Source organism: Typopeltis vanoorti, chromosome 2 (genome assembly GCF_054136105.1).
Source record: "Typopeltis vanoorti isolate ZY-2024b chromosome 2, IOZ_Tvanoo_1.0, whole genome shotgun sequence".
Classification (NCBI taxonomy): domain Eukaryota; kingdom Metazoa; phylum Arthropoda; class Arachnida; order Uropygi; family Thelyphonidae; genus Typopeltis; species Typopeltis vanoorti.
The window spans coordinates 27,379,658-27,405,713 of NC_143550.1; the positions used below are offsets into that span (position 1 = coordinate 27,379,658).

The 26,056-nt window shown below is 34.2% G+C and overlaps 2 protein-coding genes across 7 annotated transcripts in view; one reads left to right on the forward strand and one right to left on the reverse strand.

Annotated features, from left to right (window-relative positions):
- Nucleotides 1-9,300, forward strand: part of LOC150108893 (cysteine-rich with EGF-like domain protein 2) — a 94,814-nt gene extending 85,514 nt beyond the window's left edge. For all 4 annotated transcript variants that reach the window (XM_090410760.1, XM_090410752.1, XM_090410768.1 and 1 more), the window contains exon 10: nucleotides 1,353-9,300. In XM_090410760.1, coding sequence (XP_090266886.1) covers nucleotides 1,353-1,573 — 221 coding nt within the window. In that variant the 3' untranslated portion in view covers nucleotides 1,574-9,300. The remainder of the gene's footprint in view (nucleotides 1-1,352) is intronic.
- Nucleotides 9,301-19,765: 10,465 nt separating this feature from the next.
- ari-2 (E3 ubiquitin-protein ligase ari-2) overlaps nucleotides 19,766-26,056 on the reverse strand; it is a 208,768-nt gene continuing 202,477 nt past the window's right edge. For all 3 annotated transcript variants that reach the window (XM_090404136.1, XM_090404144.1, XM_090404128.1), the window contains exon 14: nucleotides 19,766-20,140. In XM_090404136.1, coding sequence (XP_090260262.1) covers nucleotides 20,069-20,140 — 72 coding nt within the window. In that variant the 3' untranslated portion in view covers nucleotides 19,766-20,068. The remainder of the gene's footprint in view (nucleotides 20,141-26,056) is intronic.

Here is a 26,056-nt window from a genome sequence, read left to right on the forward strand (position 1 = left end):
AGAGCTCTCATAGTACCGATATATAAAAAGGGAAATAAAACTGAATGTGAGAATTACAGAGGTATTTCCCTACTGAGTGTTCCTGGCAAGATCTATGCAAGTATACTTGAGAAACGGTTGAGAAGAATTGTATATAATATATAATATCAAGTCAAATTTTCATGATATGATTTTATAAGGTTTGGAACATTTTTTCCCTGGTTTTTATTCAAGATCAAAAAACTAGAGATCTTTATTATAGTCATCTCTCCCTATGGCAAACTCAGACCAAGGGAATAGTTTATCAAAGTGGTTTATTTTATTATTGGTTTGCTATAGTAAATCATTTTAAATAATGCTACTATTAAAGCCATGGCCAAGACTTTATAGTTTGTTATAATAGTATTTGCTGTAGCGAGTGCCAATTGTATATTCCTATGATTTCTCAATTTTTCAGTGTAAATGAAATCTGGTCATAGGAAAATCACTATTTTCTCCAATTTTTCATAGCTTTTCCCTCATGTATGTGTGCATAATTTTGTAACACTTAATGTAGACATTTGGTACAGCAACAGGTTTATTCTATCATCTGGGATTCAACCTTCTGCATTATTCAGTGTAATTACTATATTAAAACTTTTATTCTTCTAAGACATGTAAACATTTAGGTTTGAATATAAGTTTCTTCCATTTTCTGAAATATAGGGTGATTGCATTATTCCTGGATATTTTTGTCACAATTCTGTTACCTAGCTTAATTTTAAATGTAAGTTAATGTAAATTTAATTAAAAAATTTTTCAAAGTAATTGCTCTAAACATGTAGAATATTTTTATCTTCAGTGTCAATTTAAATCTCCTTTGTTCTTTTGGTTCCTTTTATTCTGCACAAAAGATTTTGTGGTGCATAAAAGATTATTTTAAGCTAAATAAGCAGATTAATAATGTAAGCTTGAAATAATTCAAATTTAAAAGTTGAGAGGGGAAGTGTTTTAATAGCATTTTGTCAGTATTAAATATTGAGATGAATATATGTGTCAGTAAATACAGTAAAAGCATTGGCATTGCTCCTCTATTTTAGACAGCTATTCTGATATGCTTTTGGTGCTAGATAACAGTATATTTCATTCTTTCCACAAACAATTATGCAAAACAGAAACGGATTTTTGAAAGAGCCGGCTTCTTTCTGATTTCAGAAATCATGGATAAACAGATGTTATGGGCAGTTTAATTTGCTTTTAAATGTTATTATTTATATAAAATGTTTTGAATAATAAATTTTGCTGTCATACTGTTTTATATGCTTAGAACATATTGATAATATATTCATTAAGTGTAGATATAAATGTAATTTATTTTATCTTATTTTTCCCAGAAAACAGCATCTGGCAACGCTCTCTGCACATAGAGATTGCAAGATATGCTACTTATACAGGACTATGCATTGCTACATTCATAATATTTAGGAGGAATACATACATTGCCAGTCTCATTGGCATCTTTGTAGCTGTCTACATTGGACTTTCTGAGTACATGCTTGGTGAATGGGACAAGAGATCTATGTTTAAATCCTTCAAATCATGGCTAATGCTATAATCAAGATGTTTTGGAATATGGTAGGAAATGAAGAATCATTTGAGGCACAGCTTTTCTTGTTATCCTAACATACATTTTTTGCCCTCCTTATTTAATACCTTTAATAGACTTGACATGAAATTCCCCCCCCCCCCCTCCTCCTTTTTACTTTTTGGGTTTCTCAGTACCTGTAATGATCTGATAGAGATTCTGCCTTTTATCAAAAAACATAAGCAGTAGTCTCCAAATAATGATGATGTGACTTAGATTTCCTTGCCCCTCCTCTCCTCTCCTAAAATAAATAAAACAAGTTATTTAATTTTTAAATTGCATATAGCATCAACAGAATTTTTATATTTTAACAGATGATTTAAAAAAATCAACTGCAAATCTTTTTTTCGTAGGCTTGTAATAATCTATACTTATCCATTTTAAAAATAGGACAAGTTTTGTGAGTGCACCATTATAATAATCCATATAACTCAATACAGAGTGTACTAACAATTCTGTTATTTCAAACAAATCATTGAAGTAATAAAAGAACAAATAAATATCAAATTTATTTATGTTAACGTGATTCATTTCATTACATTTTTTAAACGTATACCTTTTAAATAACCTTTGTTTAAATATGCTATATGTAATACACCCTAAACTCATTAAATATGTGTCTACTGGCTTTCCTTCTGGATTGGTGCATGCCAGAATATTAACCATAGTTGTATGATTATGATAACTTTGTGGTTTTGAAATTTAAACTCCTTTATTTATAGTGATCATTTGAAATGATAGACTTCATGAAACATTTGGATCTCTTTTAATTAGTCATTAAACTAGCTTATGCTTTTATAGTTAATAGACTTCACATTATTTCAATTTTTGCATGCTGGCTTCCCAAGCTTTGTTCTTTTAAGTCTTCATTTCTTCATTGCAAGCACTAGAAGTTGATAATGCATGGGAGGCAGTTAAGAAGTGTTTGCATGAAGTAGTGGCTGACTGTATACCTAGAGTCCGAATAATAAATCAAGTAGGGGTTAAATGGATGAATAACACCATTAAGCTTGAGTTGCAAAAAAAGAAACAACTATAGAGGGAATTTAAGGAGAAAGGTGACTGGCAGGCACATGAACGGTATAAAGCGCAGGCCAGAAGGGTAACAAGTGTGGTAAGAAAAGCAAAAACGGATTACGAATTAGGCCATGCAGGCTAAAGAGAATCCTAAACAGTTTTTTAGATATGTAGCAAGTAAAAGGAAAAATGCACATGGTAGAATGATTTTAAAGAATGCCGATGGTAGGGAGGTAACTGAATAAGTTGATATAGTTGAGTTACTGAGTGAGCACTTTGCAAGAATATATCATCCAGGTGGTGACGTTGCAAAAACGATTAAACCAATAGATTATACGGGAATTGTGGTGAATGAAGTGGAGGTGAGTAGTCTATTGCATAACCTCAATGTTAATACATCTGTGGGATTGGATGGTATACCAGCTCGTGTTGTACGAGAAGCAGCTAAAGAATTGTCAGTACCCTTGACCATTTTGTTTAATTTGAGTCTCGGGTCTGGGTTAGTCCTGAGGGGGTGGAAAGAGGGGAAAATAGTTCCACTGCATAAAGGTGATTCCAAGACTGCTGTTGTAAATTACCGACCGATTAGCATATCAGGAATCATTGTCAAGATCTTAGAGAAATTAGTCAAGAAAAGAATACAGGATTGGATAGATGAAAATGGGATATTGTATGGGGGACAACATGGTTTTGTGAAGGGTAGATCATTCCTCAGTAACTTGCTCACGTTTTATAACACAGTGACGGCTGAACTGGATAGGGGTAATGGGTTTACAGTGATACTACTGGACCTTGCCAAGGCCTTTGACAGGATACCACATGGAACCCTAATCAGTAAACTGGAGCAGATGGGGATGGATAGGAGGGTGGTTGAAGGAGAGATACCAGAGAGTGGTTTATTCAGGAGTGGAGTCTAAAAGACGGCTTGTGACTAGTGGTGTGCCGCAGGGCTCTGTTCTTGGAACTGCTTTTCAATTTGTTCATCAATGATATAGGAAAGGATTTGAGAGGAAGTGTTCACTTGTTTGCTGATGATGCAAAGTTGGGTAGAGCAATTGTGAGTGCACAGGATGTCAAAATGTTACAGGATGATTTGGAGGATTGGGCTAAAAAAAATGGATGTCAATTTAATGTGGCAAAGTGTAAGGTTATGAAAAGAATAGCAGCAGTATATCGCATTGATGGAACCGTACTCCAGGAGATTGATGAGGCCAGGGATTTGGGAGTGTTGGTGGATAGGGAATTGAAGTTTAGGGAGCACATTGCAAAAGTGACTAAATCAGCTCATCAAATCACTTGGCTTCTGAAAAATACTTTAACATGCAGAGACAAACAAGTTGTTGTTCCTCTGTATCGAGCCTTGATAAGACCCCATCTGGGCTACTGTGCCCAGTTATGGGCACCAGGGTTTCTTCGTGATGGGGAGGAAGTGGAGAGGATCCAGAGATGAGTGACCAAGATGATAGCAGGTCTGTGGAATGAGCCTTATGAGAATAGGTTGAAGATTTGTGGGTTGCAGAAATTGGTCGATAGGCGAAGGAGGGGTGATATGATTGAGACATTCAAATTACTGAAGGGTTTCTATAAGATTGATCCAGAAGATATTTTTGAAAATATGACTGGTGGTGGGAGGACTAGGGGCCATGAATGGAAGCCGGGCAAGAGCGTGGTTGACAAGGGTGTTAGAGCTAGGTTTTTTACTTGGAGAGTGGTGAATGAGTGGAATAAGCTTCCAGATTCTGTTGTGGGTGCTACGACCCTGAATGAGTTCAAGGCAAGGTATGATAGATACTGTGTCAATGTAGAATAGTTGTTCTTGACATGATGTTAGGGCCTCCCTCGATGAGTCTGTCGACTCCTTGGAGTTGCCCGGAACAACAACAATAATAATAATAATTGTATTTTGATGCGTATTTCTTCTCACTTACCTGAAAAGAGATTGTTTTTCCAGCTTGTTAAGGTCAGTCACCAGATAGGCTTATTCAGTTTAGTTCTGTAACAAGTTCTCTTAATGGTCTCTAAAGATTTTTTATTTTTATTTATTTATTATTTTTTTTTTTTGGATGTGTGCTATTTAATGAGTAACATATAGTATGTGATATTAAAAATTCTTAAGCTGTATGTTTGACAAATGTAATGAAACATGAATTAATCCAACAGTCTAATTACTTTGTTTTTAGAAATTACAAATATATAATCATTTTTTTTTTGTATTGTACACTATATTATTTTGATTATGTAATTAACAGATAATTTTATTTAAGCATGCCACTCCATGAATCAATCATTGGAATTTTAGTGTTTTGTAAAGTTGAGAAACCACTGTGATTGAATCTTTGCATAGTTATTTCATCCGTTGTCAATGAAATAGGCATGCAAGATATTGGTGCAATATACTTTTTTTAAAGGCTGTATATACCCCCCCCTCCCCCATTAGCAATATTTGTTGTCTACTAACCTTCATCGCAGAGTGAAAGATAATTTCCCTACCTTTTAAGTTATAATTGATTTACACTTTAAAAAAAAAAAATTCTTAATCCCCTGAAAACTTTGTAATGATATAACTATTCTTATATCCAGAGATTCAAAAATAAAATAAATCATCCAGAAACAGTTGCATCTTTTATATATATTAATACTGCACAAGCAGATAACTGTCTGGTATCATAGGAGTGAACTTCATCAGGATAAATTCACTTGCACAAATTAGAAAATCACCATGCATTCTATTCATTTCTATATAGCATTTTACATTGTTAAAGAGTAAGGCTAAATATATATAGTGTGTGTTATGGACTAAACGATTAATACGGTCATTATTTATAATGCCCAGCCATTTAATATGAACAATGAGCACTGTAATAAATTTCATGTTGTTTATCGTAATTTATCACATTGACAGGTCAATATAAATACTGCTATCATCTGGTTGGGCAAAGTGATAATAATGATACCTTTTTTCGGCAGGGGAAGAGAAGTGGGTTAGGGAAGAGAAATTCTTAGGATTTCTTTTTGTCGCGAGACATAAAGGGAACTTTGACCAGGTCACTTAAATTTTTACAAACTCAGTGTATTTAACAATGATATAAAAAGTGAAAGAGTTAAAAACCAGAGTGACATGGCCCATAACATATAAACATCCTATACGGGTATTGTAATATGCATATGACAATTTGATTAAATATTACGTTCACACTGAAGAAATATTTCAGATATTGCATGATTCCTATATCGCTATTGGCCATGGTGACAGAAATTCATGGAAAAAGAATTAAGTACAAAATATAAAAATATTATGAGGGAGATGATCGTAATTTAGGTTAAGAGGTTTTTTTTTTTTTTTTTTTTTTTTTTAAATTTCAAAAACTAACAAAGAATGTTCATGCTGATATACAGATGATGAGTTTTCTGCCTTTCTTTCTTGTTGGAAGAAACAAAACAAAGCTTTGACCAGCATTACTCTAAGATTGCATTAAATACATTAATTAACAATGGAGGATTTGTCAATTTCAAATTTCAGTATGAAATTCAAATTAAACAAGCATGAGTAACAGAATGAAAATATGCAAGCTGATATATAAAAGAGAGAGAGAGGAGCATGGTCTCAAGCATGCTTTATTAGTACTTGACACCATCTTTCCATTTTATTTAATGTATTAAGTTTTGCATGAATTTTGAATTTTTGTTTTGTTACTGATGCTTATTTAATTTGAATTTCATACCAATGATGCCCTTGACACCTATTCAATAATTCTCACAGAAAATTCTCCATTATTAATCTCCCTACTGGCTAAGGTGGATGAAATAGTAGGACCAAATTGCACTTCTTATCCATGTTATTCAATGGGTGTTACAGAATCGTATCTAGATTTAGCTGGATGTCTATAGACATCATGGCTGGTTGGGGGGGGGGATTAATTATGTGTTTAATGCAATGTTTTTTTAAGTGCTTTAAGATTGCAGCTATCCTAACCTGCTCCCCCCCCCCCAATTCTGATGGAGTTTAATGTTTTAAAATGATTGGCTCAATATGAATTAACATTTTACTTTGTGCCAGGGGCATGCCAGTAGTATCTGGCACCTGTGTGTAAAACTTTAGTTGGTGCCCCTACCCCCCCAATAAAAAAAAAACACTTTTTTTTTTTAAGTATTTCCTCCTCTTTGGCACCTGTGTGCATCACACACCCCTGCTTTGTGCTTTTACCAGTAATTGTGTTAATGAAAAATCATCTCAGAACGATATCAATGTACTATGCTTTTAAAGGTTAATCTTTTGTCATTCTTCTTGGGTAACTCCCAGACTAATGATTAAGTGGTTTAGTTTAAATGAAGTTCCTTTTTTTGTCATAATTTGTTAAATGCTTTTTTATTTAAATTGTGTGTGTGTGTGGAGAAAATTCTACATGTTTGTAAAAACAGAAGCCTTTTTCAGTTAGCATTAGTCAAATTCACTGCCATTTTTTCAAGAATAAATCTTTCTTATTGCTCAGGTGTACTTTTGTTATGCTTTACTATTTCGTACTCTTTGCATGAAGTGGGGAGTTTGTATAACTCCTTTTCATTATGAAAAGGAGTTTTTTTGCATTATAGATATTTCTTGTTATTTGTGCAACATTATATTTTTGTGACACTGAATATTAACTCTGAAGGAACTGTATTAATAGGAAACTAATACATTAAAGCAGGGTTTCCCAAATTGTGATATTGTACTTCCCTTGGGGAGGTGTGAAGAACCTTTTAATTGTACATTGCTACAATAAATTGACCTTTCCCAAAATACTAGTTTCAAGTGAGTAAAATGGTTGTATATAATTATTTAGGATAAATAATTTTTTGTTCCATTTGAACATTTTTTTTATATTTTTATTATGGATTTTTAGAGGAGGTGTGTACATTAAGATTACACTAAAGGAATGTGATGGCAAAAAAATTTGGGAACCTCTGCATTAAAGAGTATAAGAGATTTTTATTAACTTCTGTTTCATGTTCTTTATTGCTATTTTATGAAAACTTAAGCTGCACATTATAGCTTTTTAACTGTAAACTTAAAACCACTTTGCATAGAACATTTTATTATTTGGTTCAAACAAGCATAAACCGGGATTAAGAAATAGCTTATTACAGTGCTTCCCAAACTATTGAATGTCGAGGCCCTCTTTGGAAAAATTAAAATATTTCACGCTCCCTCTTGAAAAAAAATATCATAATATTTATTGTATTTATAATCAATACAAAACATACACAACGAATATTGCAAAAATCGAATGCAAATATTACATTTTTAGCATCTTACATACACATTTGACATGGCAGATTATCTCATATTTTTATATAGATAGGTAGATTTATTATTGTACATTTGCAGTAGAAGCACATGAAACATAAAACGATTAGTAATAAAGAAAGAATTAAAAACATAAAAGAAGTTTAATAGCAATTTAATGTGACGGATGTGTTTCAATACTGCTACACCAATATCAGGTGAAATATTTGAAACTGCAATTCTTATATTTCTGCTTTGAAATGAAACTTATATGAATAAGCATATATTTACTAATATTCATTAAGCGCTGAAATACGCAGGAAGCAAAATTTGTGAACCCACACCAATGTGTGATTTTTTCCCCATTAAAATATAAGAAAAAAGAAATAATAAATACTGTAATAAAAATTAAATACGTTTCTTTTAAGATAAAAAAATCTACTTAGTCTTAAAAGATTTTAAATGTTTTCATTATTCCACAGTTTGGGAAGTGCTGTCCTATTAGAAAGAAATAACTTGGTGGATTTAAATGACATTGAAGTTTTTGTTAAAGAAAACACTACTTTTATTGTCATTGCATCAGTATTATTTTATTCTCAAGTCTACAGTTAGCATTATTTTTGGCACCTTATGATATTGAAGCTTCTTAGATTACAGATAGTAGAATTCTTTCCTGAATTCTCTTTCTTACTACATTAGTTTTAAATTTGTATAGATATATAATAATAAAAGAATGCTTTTTTTATGCAAATTAAAAATTGAAGTATTTTGACTTTCTGGTAACATTTGCAAATGGCCAATAGAGCTTCCTTTGTTTTAAGTGTCTAGTTTTATTATACTCGACAAGATGTTACCTTCTTGTTTTTATCCTTTATTTTCATGTGTAAACAAACGTTTACCTGTGAAGTAATTTAATGACCCAGACCAGGCTACTATATGGGAGCAAGACTTTATATCAAATTACCCTAGTGTCCCATATTGTATCTCACACTTCATTTTGGATGGGTATATTGCTATGCATTATGGGAAGGGTCACTAACTACACCAGCTTTGGTGTAGTTGGAAAGGGAGTGTGTTATGCATTATGGTATACTAAAACAATTTCATGTCATCTACCTCCTTACATAGCCTGGACCATGAAGTTACTTCACATGCAAACTTTTGTTTGTTTACTTTGTGACCAAGTGATAAAACTTGCTACAAAAGTCTAATTTTTAACTCTTATTTGCTTCATAATTGACTTGTAATAACTTGCATATTGTTAATTTAAAACATTTTAGCAGTTTAATTGAATGAATGCATGCATGAAAGAGTTTATTTTTACATCTTCATTCATGATTAAGCTCACTGTGTATATATTCATCAAACTGTACATAGTAATATTTGTTTTATTAAATAAACTGTTTTGTTTTTCTTACTTGTGGGCTATATTTCTTGAAATCTTAAGAATGCTAGCATGCAAAGAAAGAGGTAAGGCAACGTGAGCTGTTAAAAAAAAAAAAAATTAAGTATCAGTAATAAGGAATGATATTGTGTTTATTTCATTGCCAATACTGGTTTTTAATTTGCACTATTCAAATTGACAATTTTTTGAGTGATCAAGTTGTATTCTGTTGTCTCAGTATTGTATCCAACTATATCGATTGTATTCAACATGGTGGCTGCCCCTTTTAGCACCTCATTCAGCTTCAGCTCATCACCATTTAAGACTGTTATTTGTAGCATACAAGTTGGTGATTTTGTAGTTTGCTATGCATGCTGTTATTTAAAAATGTGGTAGGTGTGAGATAGGAATGTGTATGTGCGTGCATGAAATGCAGGCACAAGTATCTCAATTATGGAATTTAGTGGCAGCAAAGATAGTGTTTTGGAAATGGGTGAAATTCAATCTGTGGATACCAGTAGAAATTGGAGGAAATGTTCAAGGCTTACACATGGATTTACCCATGAGAAGCGTACCAGATGGAGGTAGTTTGCTTGAAGCTATGATTGTGGATGTGTGGAGAGAGAAATGAAATTGCTGAGGAAAGCAAGAGAACAGCAGAGACAGGGGAAGAGAGGAAACTGCAGAAAGTCAAGACAGTGTAGAAGCAAGGGATAGAGAAATGAGAAACAGTGAGAGAAGGATGAATGAACCTGTTTCGAGTGTCATGTATGCCAGAGGCATAGTTGCCTGGTGGAATGGTAGAGAGTATGGCAGTGAAAAGTGATGAAAATGTAGAGGAGATGATAGTAATGGTTGGGATCCCTTAATCTCCTCAAGAAAAAGGCTAACTAAAAATAAAATAAAATAAAAAAGAAAAGCTGGTTCTTGTTGGAAACCAAATTATCAAAACTGGGAAAGTTTTGGATATATTTGGAGAAAGAGGCATATCTCATAATGCAATTTTTTAAAATATTTTTTCCCTATCCTAATGAATCATTGCTGACTGTGTTTTAGTGTAAAGATATAAATTCACAAATTAAGAGAAATGAGAAAAGGTTATAACTTTAAGCCTGTCAAATTGGAAATGATCACCATCTAGATATTAGCAAGATAAAATCAAATATTCAACTAAAACTAAGTATCTCTCTTAATAATAATCTGCTGGAAAGATAAAAGTGGGCAGAGTTCAAGAATAGCATGTGGTGAAGTTCCCTATAAAGATAAAAAAAATTAAAACTGCTTCACACAATGAAACCATTAGCCTTTTATCTCTTGTGGCCAATATCCTCAAATATTGTAGCAATTCTCTAAATTACTACCTTCATGACTTTTGCAATATATTTTCTGAACTTCAATTTCTATCTATTTACAATCATCGTCCTTTCTTCCTCTGTTTTTTCCAGTATAACTCCAAGTGAGTATGAAGCATCCCATCTATGGATTCCAAATTTCAAAACTTTAGATTTAGTTGCATTAAACTGAATCCCTTTTCACCTCATTCAAAACATCAGCATTATTGCTAATAACCCTTCAAAGCTTCATGCATGAGTGAAATGGCTGCACGTTGCAGTCCTAACTGGGAGGGGAGAGAAGAGAAGAGAACAGGATATTATGTTGTCAGTTTTTCATGTAGTTCTAACTTCTTATCAGCAGTTTTCCCCCAAATTATGTCAGGACTCCAATATTGTCAAATCTCATATTTCATTCTTCTAAGGTACTTGTTACTATCAATCCACATCAATCTTGATTTCCCCTCTGTGTCTTTTTCTGGCCATAATACATCTGTTTTGCAAACCCATCTTCTGGCATCTTTAATTTATAACCAAGTGAAAAATCTTTCACCAACTAATTGTAATCTAGATTATTTTAATAATAAGGTTTTACACCTTGGGAAATAAATAAATAAATATATATATATATAGGACTTCTGCATTACTTCAATGTCGATATTGCTTCTGGGACTGGCTTCCACTAATGAAACCTCAATAAAGGTCGAAATTGGTCTGGGTAGGTAGTGGCCTTTCCCATAATTCATAGCATTATGGGATACTAATGCAATTAATGTAGTCATTAGCCTCTATATTCAAGTAGATTAGTTGTGAAAATACTTCACATGCAAAACTTTATTTGCTTATAGTTGGATAAAGGATTAAATAAGAATATAATTTCTTGACATCTTTAACTTTCTCCTCCCATTCTGTTTAAATAACCATAACACAAGAGATTAGATTTGCTCACATATTCCTGAATACTAAAAAATATCAAAGTTCTTCCTAATATTCTGCCACAGATGCTACTATTCACTCAAGCCCTCTGTCCCTTCATTTTTTTCTCGGAATGCTTATCAGTCTTTGTTCAAGTGTTTTATTTCTAATCCAGTTCTACATCTATAAGTTAAAATTGGTTTGAACACTGTCATATATATATATATATATACACGAGGGACATCTAGAGTGTAAGTTCCGATGGGCTGTCAGAGAAACAAAAATATGCTTACAAAAAAAAAAACTTTATTGGAAATTAAAGTAGACATCTTTTACTACTTTTCTACATAATTTCCGCCATTGTTCAGGCACTTATCATGAAGGGGGGGGGGGCATGACGGGGGGGGGGCAAAGAGATGTATACCTTTGTTGTAGAAGGTTGTTTCTTGAAACTGCTGGCCAACAAGGAAAGATTTCAGATGTTTGAACAGGTGAAAGTCGCTTGGCACGAGGTCAAGACTATGTGGGGGATGATGGAATTGTTGCCAGCTGTGTGGGCAGGCACTATCATGAATCAAAATAACACCTCTGGTAAGCATGCCATGGCATTTATTCTGGATCACACAACGCAGTTTCTTAAGGGTTTGGCAGTACATACTCGCATTGATTGTGGAGCCTTGACCCAAGAAGTCTACCAGCAAAATTCATTGTCTGTCCCAAAACACAATGTGCACTGTGAGGAAACCATTGTATTCAATTTCGTCTTGATTGGTGATGAGGTATGCCTCTATTCCATGGACTGTTGTTTGGATTCAGGGGTTTGCATGCGACACCCAAATCTCGTCCCCCGGTGACAAGTCTGCTCAGGTAAGCATCGGCATCCTAAAGGTAGTGTGTCAAGAATTCCAGTGCACTGCCCAGCCGATTCACTTTGTGTTGTGCTGTAAGCAACTTTGGCACCCAGCGTGCACACAATTTCTGATAATTCAGTTTCTCTGACACAATTTCATGAAGACACGAATGTGAAACTTCTGGAAATTGCAGTGAGACTGACATCATAGTGAATCCCCTATTCTGTCGAATCTTCTCTTCAACTGAATGCACCAAATCGTCAGTCACTAAAGATAGTCGCCCGCTCCATTCATCATCTTGCTCACCTGTCCTTCCTTCATTAAAAAGTCTTACTCATCTTCGTACCATTGAATCACTCATCAGAGGATGAGTCTCAATAGATCGCAGTATGGTGGCTGCTCTTCTAAGCACGATGCCCAGACCATTACCAAGGTCGTCTGTGGATGATTTGGTGCCTGCATGTCACACCTGAATGGTGCGGCGTAGTAAGCAGCTGCCACATAGTCTCAATGGCTGCCTTGATGCTTCCATTTTAGTGGCCTCATTGCCAGAGTGATTGCACCATGACAATATGAAAGCAACTCCGGCTAGAGCGGCTTTTTAACGCGCAACGGACGAACAGTATCGTTACAGTGGCTAGACGGATTCTGACTTAGAGGCGTTCAGTCATAATCCCATGGATGGTAGCTTTGCACCACTGGTCACTCAACCAAGCACATGTACCGAGTGTCCAAACCTGCTGCGGTTCCTCCCGTACTGAGCAGGATTACTATCGCAACGACTAGTCATCAGTAGGGTAAAACTAACCTGTCATCTTTATCATCAGGATAGGCTCTCTTCATCTCCTATAGTATACACCTGCATCATCCTTGAGGTTCATCACCCAAACTAGTACTCTCTTCTTCTACAGTATACACCTGCATGAACCTTGAGGTTCATCACCCCAACGCTGTTACTCTTGCTGGTATTCTCTTGGTCTACTATAATATCAGTTCAGACTTTCTTGGCAATGTGCCCCTGTCTCGCATTAAGAACCTAAAGGCTTAATGCGAGACAGGGGCTTGCTATTTCATGTCATGAACAAAAATCCATTGATTGTCCAATTTTCTATTTTGATGTTGCCCACATGACTCTACTTGATAGTACTTGTCATTCAAGATTATCCTTGTGTGTTAAATATTATAAGAGGCTCCATAGCTCAGCCAGTATAGATAAAGCCCTCTGGTCAGAAAGACTTGGGTTCGATTCCCATCCATGACACGAAGAACCTTTATCTGGTCTCTTTCGGCTAAAGGTGAGTTAAATGGTCTCATACGGAGGTGGACGGTTTTTCTCCTGGTAACTCGCATTTTTCATCTATCAAAATAGGCAACCTAGTCTCATACTGATATTAACAGTAGAGATAACATGCTTCTTTGTCTCAACTAATTTACGCATGGCTACAGTCATAAAATATACTATGGCAAGGAAGGCAAAGGGAAACCACTTTGCTCATAATCATTTCCCTAGTATGGTAGCATATAGCTACCCCCCCTCCTTCTTTCTGTGTTCATTGCCTGAATATTAACATCTTGTATTTGTTATGTAGGAGAATTGCAACTTTTCCAATTCTTCTGCCAGCTCCACTTCCAGTTTTCCAGAAATAGATTATATGTGGAAAATGGCAAAGATTTAGAAATCAAAAGATCCATCACAAACGTATATGTGGTTGTACTTTCAATTGCAGTTACTTCCATACTTATCTACCAATCTATAATGCCATCTGGAATATATATATATATATATACACACACACACACACAGGCTCAATAGTACCCATCTATAAAAAAGGAAATAAAGCTGAATGTGAGAATTACAGAGGAATTTCTCTACTGAGTAAGACTTATACAAAGTATTCTTGAGAAATGGCTAAGAAAAATTGTGGAAGAGAAGAACAAGCTAGGTTCAGACCAAACAGAGGTTGTCAGGATCAGATCCAATTTTCACTCTAAGACAAATAGTTAAGAAATCATGGGAATATTACAAGGATCTGGAAAAGGCACATGACAAGGTGCCAAGAGGAATGCTGTTCAAAATGCTCCAATTATATGGTGTAATGGGCCATTATGTCAAGCAATACACAGTCTCTATTTCAGCAGTTAGAAATTGAAGGAAGTACAGGAAGATGGTTCGATGTTAGGTCAGGGGTGTAACAAGGGTACATTATCTCCATGGATCCAATATGAACGAAAGTGGCATTAACCTTGATATCAAGATTGGAGATGTTGGTCTTCAATTGTTATAAGTTGTCACCTATTATATTATGTAATATAGTTGGAATTAAAAAAACAGCGAGATCTGGAAGCATTCATTTCCCATTTCAATTTAAATTCTACATTAAAAAGAACAACTCACCAAAAAGACATCTATTGCTCTAACTTCTCTGCTAATTGGAATCCTCTCACCTAATAAATAACTGCAATGTGGATTCTTCCACCACTATTGATTGTGGAATTCTTGTTTATGCCGCCAACCTTTGGATAAATATGATGGAATGTTTATCAGAATCTCAAGTGAACTGAACTGCACTGAAAACAGATGCCACAAAATCCTATTAAGATCCCACCTTATCTATCACCCTGTGTGTCACCTAATCTTTTGGCTGAAAGTTTGTTGCCCTCTAGTTGCATATTATGTGTACTATTGGCAATTGTGATCAAACATTACATAACTAATGCTAGTGCACCAAAGGGCTTTGTTCTTCATCTATTTTTTCTTCCCTCCATATACATACATTATCAATATCCTCTAATTCAGTGTTTCCCAAACTTTCAGTACCTGCATACCCCTTCTTAAAGCAAAGCCAATTTGGGAGAAGTTATATTTCATTTGAACACTAATAATTATAATGGTATTTTTGAACATTTGTTAAAATTATTACATACATTTTTTAGTTATAATATAAATACATTAGAAACGAAAATTGGGAAATTTAAATTTTCAATAATAAAAGAAAGCTAATGAGGTGAAATTGTTTCTGTTGGGAAGAGGTTAGTTTGAAATCCAGTTCTACATTTCTATATTTTTTTAAAAATTTTTAGTCAGAGTGCCCCATATCTCCTAGAAACCTTTCATGTATCCCTGGAGGTATGTGTATCTCACTCTGGGAAACATTGCTCTAGCTGATGACACATGCACAGTTTTGATGATTAGAGTATGCTACACTTCTCTTTATAGTTTAACAAACTTTAACTACACAGTTACTACCTAAATTCTGATCTCCTAACCATTCTTCAGTGGGATTCTGATAACCTTGTTAACCCAGGCGCCTTCTTGCAACCCTCTGGCTTGCCTCCACAACTCCTCTCCTCTATGTAAGATGAGACTTTCTCCTCTTCCACCTCCTGGTTGTGACCAATTTGTCATTCCCTTGGATCATTTCTCCAGTTTTAACAACACACAAATTTCTAACAAACTTGCCAAAACTTACCTCTGAAAGGCTGTTAACTCTGCACTAACCACATATCCTTCCAACCTAATACTGTTCTTACAAATTTGAGATAAAAGCTCTTACCTCAAATATGTTTACATATTGAAACCGGACTTTTATAATTCTTAATCATAACAAACCCAGAAAATAAGATAGCAAAAGAGATACCCAAACTTTTATACTTTTTATAAAATATTTTATAAATTTCTTTCTCAGCCTCTTCCTCTTCTAAAATAAGCACCAATAAACAGATCTAACAAGAAAATTGACTATGAATATATTTTTTTAATAATATAAAGATTTTTGGGTTACTTATTAATTGGGAGGAGACCACCACCTCACCTTTAAGGAATGTGGATAATCAACTGGGCTTCTGCCTTAATGTTCAATCCTCACCTTCACATGGTGAACCCGTTAGTAGATATCCACTGGTTACTGAACAAACGAAGATGGACTGGCAATTTGGGACATAACTGATCAAATTGTGCTTTCTATTCGTTTAAACCAATAGAAATCAAAAGGCACCTAATGAGATTTCATGTCAGCTGGGGTGTTGCCAGTTAAACAAGGACCCTGCTGTTTTTGTCAGGGAACCAGGGCGAGCAGTGAAAAGTCAACTACAGGAACAAACTCAAACGCAACTTTCATAAGAAGAACAACAAATAACCCTAACATCAGAAGAAATAAAGACAGCAACAATACTCAATATAAGGAGTATTAATGGAAAGGAAATCAAGCTGGAAGAACTGGAAAAAATACCATATGAACATAATGGGCATTACTGAAACAAAGAAGAAAAACAGGTGAGATCTTACTAAATAATAAGTATATAATATTATATTTGGGCAATAATGATCAAGGAAGGAAAGGGGTAGCAAAAGCATTCAACACCAAACCTGACAATAAACTTCTTGATTGGAAAGGCAGTTTCAAGTAGAGTTATTATGTGGGGAAAATGAACAGTGAAACTTATCTGTGCTTATGGTCTCACAGAAGGATCTTCTAAGGAAGAATGAGAGGAATTTTTTGAGTCACTAGAGCAGGCAGCTGATATAAAGAAAATAGAAAAAGTGGCACTTGTTGGAGATCTAAACAGCAGAGTAGAAAGTGAATCCCACCAGGCATACAGAAACATTTTGGAAAAAAGGTCAAAACTAATAATAAGTATGTGCTGGATTCCTGCTCTGAAGCATATGGACTAGTCATTATTAACCCCCCAACTGGCCATGATGTCTATAGATGTCAAGCTAAATCTGGATACGGAGCTCTAAAACCCATTGAATAACATGGATAAGAAGTGCAATTTGGTGTCACTATTTCATCCACATTGGCCAGTAGGGAGCTTAACACCATGTTCCAACATAAAGATGTACACAAGTTCACATGGAGAGAAGATACATGAAATAAGAAAAGCCTCATTGACTATGTTATTACTGATAATATCTTCATGGTAGTTCAAGATACAAGATGTGAAGCCTTTATTCAAAAAAGATAGTATAAGATTGTACAGGAGATTTGAAATTGGAAGTGACTATCACTTAGTTTTAATTAGGATAAAATTGAATAACACACTGAAAAGAAAAGTATGTAAAAAAGTTTTAAAAGAATTAAAGTTGAGCAGCTTTTACAGGTAAACTGTAGACTGAACTATACAATCATTATTGAAGAAAGAATGAAATGATACAAGAACCAAACCTTAGAGTCTCAGTAGTAAACTCTGAGGAAAACACAGACTGTTACATCTATGGAGGCATGAGGTGAAGTAAATGGCATTAAACCTAATATTAGAATTGGAGATATCAAACTTAGCTCTTTGCTTTATGAAGTGATGTTGTATTCCTAACCATATTTAGTACAAGTCTCCAGGATTCGCTAACTAAATTGAATAACAGCGGTAACAAATTTGGCATCTAAATCAGCAATAAAAAGACCAAAACTATGAAAATAGGCAGGAACATAGAAAAAACTTACGCTGCATTCTTAGTTGATATTTAGGCACAGTGTTTAGTGAAGAAGGCAAGTTAAATCTAGAAATAGACAACAGAATAAGCAAAGCTATATGGTGGGGGAGCCAGGTGAATACATTTATATGGAATAAGAGAGAAATTAACCAAACACTAAACTAGCTGTATACAAGAGTGTTCAAACAAGTTTTAAGTTATGAACTGGATAGTTGGGTTAGAAATAAAGCACTTGATCACAGATATGAGAGTTCTTAGAAAAATCGGGGCCTGAATAGATGGTATAATCATATTGAAGACGTTAAGACATTAGGAACTTGACATTGTTTACATTCAAGAATGTATGAGCTGGGCTAATCTAAGTCACTTAAATAGAATGGGAGGAAAAATTAGCAAAACAAGTGTTTGTTGGAAGATTTTCCACTTGGTTATACAATGAATTAAAGACACCAAGAAATTATATATTTGGTGCAAACTTTGTTTGCTTACACTTGGATAAAGGATTAAACCAAGTATATAATTTCTTGGTATCTTTTAATTTAAAACAGGTGTTTACCGAATATGGCAAGAAAAAGGAAGAGCAAGGTCTAGGTTGTAATCCTAAGGTCTAGATCAGGGCTGTCCAAAGCACTGCCGGTGGGTTTTGATTTTCACGTGCAAAAAAAAAAAATAATTTGAATCGAATATGTGTTAGATATTTTAATTCTATCACTAATCAATAATCTCGATGTTGGTAATTTTATTTGCCATTTTTACATCCGTCTATATTTCATGTTTTTCAAATATTAGATGTGTCAAAGAAGCATTCTTACACTGTTTTGTTCCAACGCGCATACTCTGGGGCACTCACAGGGAACGTAAGTGTGCGATTAGTGTTGTTCATTTGTTCAGCTATCGAGATTGTGTCGCTGCTGCTCACCAGATTACTAGATACGCACTGTGATGCGGCCCTCGGATTACCTAAGGTTGGACAGCCCTTGTCTAGATGATTGATTCAGTCAGAAGTGCCTTAGAAGAATGAAATGTTAGCTGTGACAATGTGGAGTGCTGACAAGTAATGGACTATTTTGGAGAAAAACTGTTGATAGTAAATTAATAATAATGAAATTGATGATGATGATATAAAGTTTTAAATTATAAAGTAGCATTGCACAAAGGTCCATTACTGGACAATTTAAATATTAAAAATGCATCTGAAGTATTTATAAGAGCATATACTATTGTTTGCTTTCTATGCCACAGTTGAGGCTCTATGAATTTCATTTCAACCAAACGAAGGATTTTAAAGATGTTTCTCCATATATTGTGAAAAGTTTCATAAGCATACATCTCCACATTGCGAATCATTGGTATCCAGTAATAATCCTAGACTTTAGAACAGTCACTATGGGTTATAAATATCTTATTACTGGACATAAGGTGTGTATGCATATTTCTATCAATTCAATTCCCAATTCTACTCTTTGCACAAGGATAATGTGAAGAAATCCAGAGAAATTATTTTTTTTCTCTTCTGAATGTGACTAACATGTGGTGGTGGGGGGAAGACATGAAAACTATGTTGATCCATGGATAATTTTCATATTTGTTTACACAGATTAAAGGCATTGCATCCTGCTAACTATTCCAGGTTATTATTCTCTCTTGTCCTAATAATAGTGCAGGAAAAAATAACTTAGCATAAAAACATCACACTTCGACTTTGTGCTATGAAAATATTTGGCATATAAAGTAATGAAGATTACTCAACTAGTTTAAAATATTAAAACAAAATATAAGATATTTTCCATGAAATGTTATGAACAGCTTTAAAACCTATATATACCAATCATATAAAAGAAAGAAATACAACAAACATGAAAAAATGAAACATTGTCTGGCATATACTTCAAGACATGACAGACCAACACAATATTTCATGACTGGCTTTTAATCAACACCCTTATTCCAAATCTATTATTTTTATTTTATTTTATTTCTCATATCATTTTTTACAATTTCTTACAAAAATGAGTACTACAGCTGGTTTCATAACTTTTTTTTTTTTGTTCACCATTACAAAATACACACAATGAAAACCTCCTGATCTTTCTATACATTTCTGATGAACAATCTCTGTTACATTTAGGCTGGAATTGCATATTAACAGGGGAAAAACATTTGTACAGATTAAAAAAAAAGAAGATGGGAAAAAAGTCCATAACCCATCCTGTACATAAATATACAGTACATTCCTACCACAGGTAGGAACTACTGGCGAGAAGGCATGACTGTTAAACAGCCAGAAAATCTTTTAACTGGGTTGTCCTTCGCTTTTCTGCCACATCCATTTGATTTTCCAGGTCCTTAAAAATATATATGCAATTAATTGAACAATAAGCAAAAAACCAAAGAATATTTTATACTATGCAAGACATTTAAAATTTTATTATTTATTGGGTTATTCCTTTCCTGTAGTTTCATAGGAAGCAGTATATCATATAAAACATAATTTAAAAATTATCAACTCAACATTTTGGTTATATATGTGCACAGGAGACAGAAGCTATTGAAGACTGACCTAATTACAGGGTGTTCGGGATAAATTTGACAGTTTCGTAAGGAAAAAGAAAATCTTTGTATCTATTAAATTTAATGAATTGACAAAAAAACATTACAGGCAGAGTTAATTACAATACTATCAACAAGATTTACTCAAAATAACCACCATTAGCATCGATCACAGCTTCAATTCTGCTTCGGAACCTCGAACAAGCTGATGCTACAGTCTCCCTGGGAAGGGCCGCAAAAACTGTTTTAATTTTATCCATTAACTGGGCTTTTGTATTACTGGAAGTGCGATTGGTGTCTTTTTCAACTGCGCCCCATACAAAATAATCCATGGGGTTAAGGTCTGGGAAGTTTGGAGGCCAAACATTTGGACTGGTGAAGTCGTAGAAATTTTCAGACAACCATTTTTGACTTTTCCCAGAGGTGTGGCAAGGGGCCGAATCCTGCTACCATACATACGGCCTACCATTGGCTACCCTTGTTATCCAGGGCGTGACTACAGTTAGCAACTCCACGAACAAAGCCCGAATTCCAATGCCAGGGTTCTTCAACACCTGTTCCTGCAGATTTGCGAGGAATTCTGCTGTACGAACGCAATCAGATCGTCTGCTAGGGATCTTTCTTCTTGCTACATCCTCGTAGTCACCATTGCAAGTCTCTAGTTCATGCCTGATTGTTTTTACTGTATTCAGGGAGCATTGGGCAGCAGTCGTAATATCCTTATTTTGATGGCGGGCACGAATCATCATGATACAAGTTATTCTCTTCCATGATTCAGGTGGGTTCCAGCTATCCATCCTTTCTGACATCTTGTATATGAATGAAGAAGGGTCCAAACTTTTAAATGAAGAGAAGTGTGTGTTAATACATGTAACTTACGGAAAAATATAATTAATTATAAATATGTCAAATTTATCCCGAACACCCTGTATATATATGAACAGTTTTCTGATGCATTCACAATTTAAGTTTTATGTAGATGAATTCTATACTACAGTAATAGAGTGGAAAATATCGCTACCTTAACAATTGTAAATCAAAGTTCCGCAGAGTACAAGTCATAGACCAGGATGATTTATTTAATGAATAATTTAGACAAATAATTAAGAAATTGTCATACAGACTCAACTGTGACACAGATTGGAGAGTCGCTGACTGACAGGTATCAGAAAACGATGTATTGTCATACAGACTCAACTGTGACACAGATTGGAGAGTCGCTGACTGACAGGTATCAGAAAACGATGTATTGTAGTGCTGAGTCTATGAGGAGGAACCACAGGATTCTGTATTTGGCCATTGTTGTTTCACATATATATTAATGATACTGAAGATGAAATGTGATATTGAGTTATCCGCTGCTAAGTTTGAGAGAGCGAAGATACAAAATCCCTGCCCACTGATTTGAACGGATTTGGTTACATGGGCAAATGACAATTTCATTGTCATTTGCCCATGTAACCAAAAATGAAAAACCAAGTTAAAGTTATGCATTAAAATGCCATTACAGACAAAGTATTATATTACTGGGAAATTTGCAGAGGCAGTCAATGAAGATAGAGACTTGAGAGTTACCGTGGACTGTGAGTTAAAGTTTAAGAGTTATATTGCTAAGGCTGTTAAGAAACTCCATATTTAGACAGGATTTCTGGATTATCTAACCACAATCTATAATAGAGTTACAACTTTTTTTTTTTTTTGTATAGGATGTAAATGAGACAGATGAAAGGCAAGAGCAAATTAGGATGAAACATCATGTGGAGGAAAGTGAGGTTCATATAACAGAAAATATGCAAGGGAGAAATACCGAAGAAAGAAATGGAGTCGGAGATGACTGCTTCCAAAACTTGTCATGTGAAATCTCACTGTTATAACAAGATTTAGGGAAGGAAGCTAGAAAATTAGAATTGTGAAGTAAAAAGTGGTATAATTTTTTCAATAGTGATAACAGAAAAATGCATTACTCAAACTTGCATTATGTCAGGCATGGCTGTAATAATAAACTCAATTTATTATTCAGAATGGGGAATATCAAAATTACTTTAAAATTAGAAGTTAGGCTAAATCAAAGCAAAAAGTCACAAACAGTGAACATCTTGGAAAAATAAACCACTACAAATACATGCATTTGTGCACGTGGTTTTCTGAAACCCACATAAAGTGAGACTCATAAAATATATTTAAAACTTATTTCAGTAAAGTACACAGAGAATATGTGGTACAAGAGATTTCAGGAGCAGACTTTTTCCCCAGATATGACCAAGAAGAAAAGAAGAGACACCACTGATAAAACCAGAATCATAACTGTAAATGTTTGTCCTAAAAACAGGAAAGAAAGACTTTGGTTCTAATCTGTGAGAAGATGAAGCTGAAAAATTCATTATAGGTCATGACTTTAATCATAGTGATGACTGTTCATTACAAGAAAGGTTCAGAAATGGGGAATGTGGGAGGTGAAAAAAGATAAAACAAATCCATCAAGAATAATCAACAATAGGAAATAAAATAAACCCATATATAAATAACTTCTTATTTTCAGTCTACTGCTGGACGAAAGCCTCCTCCAGCTCTTTCTGTCTTTCTCTGTTCTTGGCTATGGTTGACCAATTTTTTCCAATAAATTTTGAAAGTTCATCCGCCACCTTCTTTTAGGATGTCCTTGGCCTATTTCCCTTCTTTTGGAATCCACCTTGTTAGTATGGTGGTCCATTGCTCATCTTCTCTTCTGGATTGATGTCCAGCCCATTTCCATTTCAGTCGCGCTTGCGACAAAGAATAGTCTGTGATATGAGCCTGGCTTCTTATCCAGGTGTTTCATTTTTTATTTTAATGTGATGTCTAGCATCAGCCTTTCCATTTTTCTTTGAGTTGTTGCTAGTTTATTTGTCAGAGACCAAGTTTCACAACCACATGTGATGACTAGAAGAATACACTGGTTATATGTCTTTCTTTTTAAACAGAGTGGGACATCCTTGTTTTGAAAAATACTTTTCAATTTTCCAAATGCACTCCAGGCCATTTGAGCTCTTCTATTTATTTCCTTTTGGAGTCCACTGTTTAGATGACTTAAGTATGTGTATGAAGAGATTATTTCTAAGAAATAGTATTCTATCATTATGTTTTTGGTGCTACAAAATGATTAAACGGGTGATAGAGAGTCTCCTTGTCAGACACCTTTTTCAATTGGTATTAAATAACAATAATAAGAAATAAAATCAGTACTGACTCATTCAGCAGCATGGAGAACATCAAAATTAAATTAGAGTACTGGGCTAAATTATTAAAGCATAAAACAAAAACAGTGGACATCCTGGAAAAGAAAAAGATGGATATAGTGAATTATATCCTGGCACAATAGCAACTTCATGAAATGGATATGGAATATGGATATAGACAAAATTCTAAAAAAAACTAAAACTGAAAAAAATCTTACCATCCAAAAACACATCATAATCATAGTATGAGAACTATATGAGAGGTAATCAAGCAAACAAATAATTAAATTAACAGTATACTGAGAAAACTTAAAGCCTCCATACAGGAATTGCAGAGATAAATAAAAATGTAAAATGAACAGACTGTATAAAATACTTCCAATCATCAGTGTCAGCCTCAATGCAACAAACAACAGAAGAATGTCAAGTGCAGAAAAAAAAAAAAAAATAGAAGATGAAGAGATCAGAACATAATAAATAGAAACAAGAGTTGCGCAATAAGGCTGAGAATACTTTTAGCATGGTTTTCTACAGAAAGACTGAAAAATAAAATAACAAAGGAAAGAAAACTGAAAGCAGCCAAGAGATAGTTGTGAGGCCGTTTTCTTTTCTTTAGTGTTACACAGCGAGCAGCATTCATTTTAGACAAATTATGGACTCTACAACCATGTTATAAATAATAATTTTTAATTTCCGTATGTTTCGACCTTCGGTCATCATCTGGAGTATATGCACACACAAGCTAAATTACATTTTACACAGTATTCTAAAGAGACAATGATTTGATCGACGTTATTCTACTGGCCTGACCTCTAGTGAAAATAAAATTAAATAACTATTGATACATCAAAGCTATATTCTATTTAAGACAACATCAGATTAACATTCTTTCATATAAATAGTTTTATTACAGTAAAAATGATGTCCTAATTTAACATGACAATTGTTATATTAGATTTAAGATCCTGGATTATCTATGGTTCTATTTATAATTAACTCTTAGGGAGAAAGGTTAAGTAGGTAGAATATGTGCCTTCCATATTCTTCCAAGAATACCAACACAAAAACTAGGTGTCATTAATACTCTAAAAACAGGGCTTTGAAGATTTGCTCCAATGAACAAGCACTTAAAGATGAATTAAAAATTATCAGCAATACCTTCCTAAAAATGGTTACAGCCAAAATACTATCAACAAAATTCTGTACAAGACCTCACTTAAAAACAAAAATAAACTAGACTACAATAAAACTGTAATTATTCCATACATTAAAGGGATATCAGATAAAATAAACAGAATACTACAGAAATACAACCTTAAAGCCACCTTTAAACCTCAAAATTAAAGAACTCACTCAAACTCATCCAAGGATCCACTCCCTCTGCTGGCCCATGCTAGAGTATACCATATTCACTGCACCTGTAATTTGCCCCATATAGGAGAAACAGTATGCACAATTCCTATCAGAATAAAGGAACATAAACAACACATTAAATATAATCAAGCTGGCCTTTCTGACATGCCCTGAACACTTTACATAGAATTGACTGGAAAAGCACGTGTTTTTTATATCGCACCAAAACATGGAATGAATGTAAATTTAAGGAGGCCTGTTAGATCCATATCAACCACCCTAATCTTAATAATAATCAGAGTCTAAAATCCCAAGAATATGGAAGGCACATATTCTACCCACTTAACCTTTCTCCCTAAAGTTAATTATAAATAGGATCATAAATCTAATATTAGGTCATAATTTTTATTGCAATAAAACTATCTATATCAAACAATGTTTCTCTGATGTTGTCTTAAATAGAATATAGCTTTATTACACTTTTTTTATAATCTTTGTCAAGTAGCTTTATTTTATCCTCCTACATGTTTCGCAAATCTTTTTCTATTGGCATCCTCAGGGAATACAAACTAGTAAGCTAAAATGAAGGTTACAGACCAGGTTATAACTGATAGTTCTAATTCAACAAAAAATTGGTATTGTGCGTGACAATGTGTGTGTCTCGTTAACGTGATTTATTCGTTATGGCTCATTACGTAATTGTTATGAAAGTTCATTTCTTTGATGTTTAATGATCTGATAAAAGTTTTCCAAATTTCTGGTAAAATTAGACCTTTAATCTCGTTTAGGTTTTCAGTTTTACGGGCGACTGTAGCTGCTTCTTTAAAGGATCATTCCAAAACCGAAAATTTGGTACAGATATGTAGATGACATCTTTATCATTTGGGATCATACGAAAGAAGAACTAATGAATTACCTCAACCAAATCAATAGTTTCCACAATACCATCAAATTCACCTTAGAAATGGAAAAAGATAAAAAAACTGCCATTCCTTGACATTTTAATAAAGAAACAATCCAATAATAGTATCAACCTATCTGTATACAGAAAACCTACAAATACTGGATGTTACCTCCATTTCAACTCAGCTCATCACATAGCTCAGAAACTTAGCATTATCCATAGTCTCAAGAAAAGAGCTA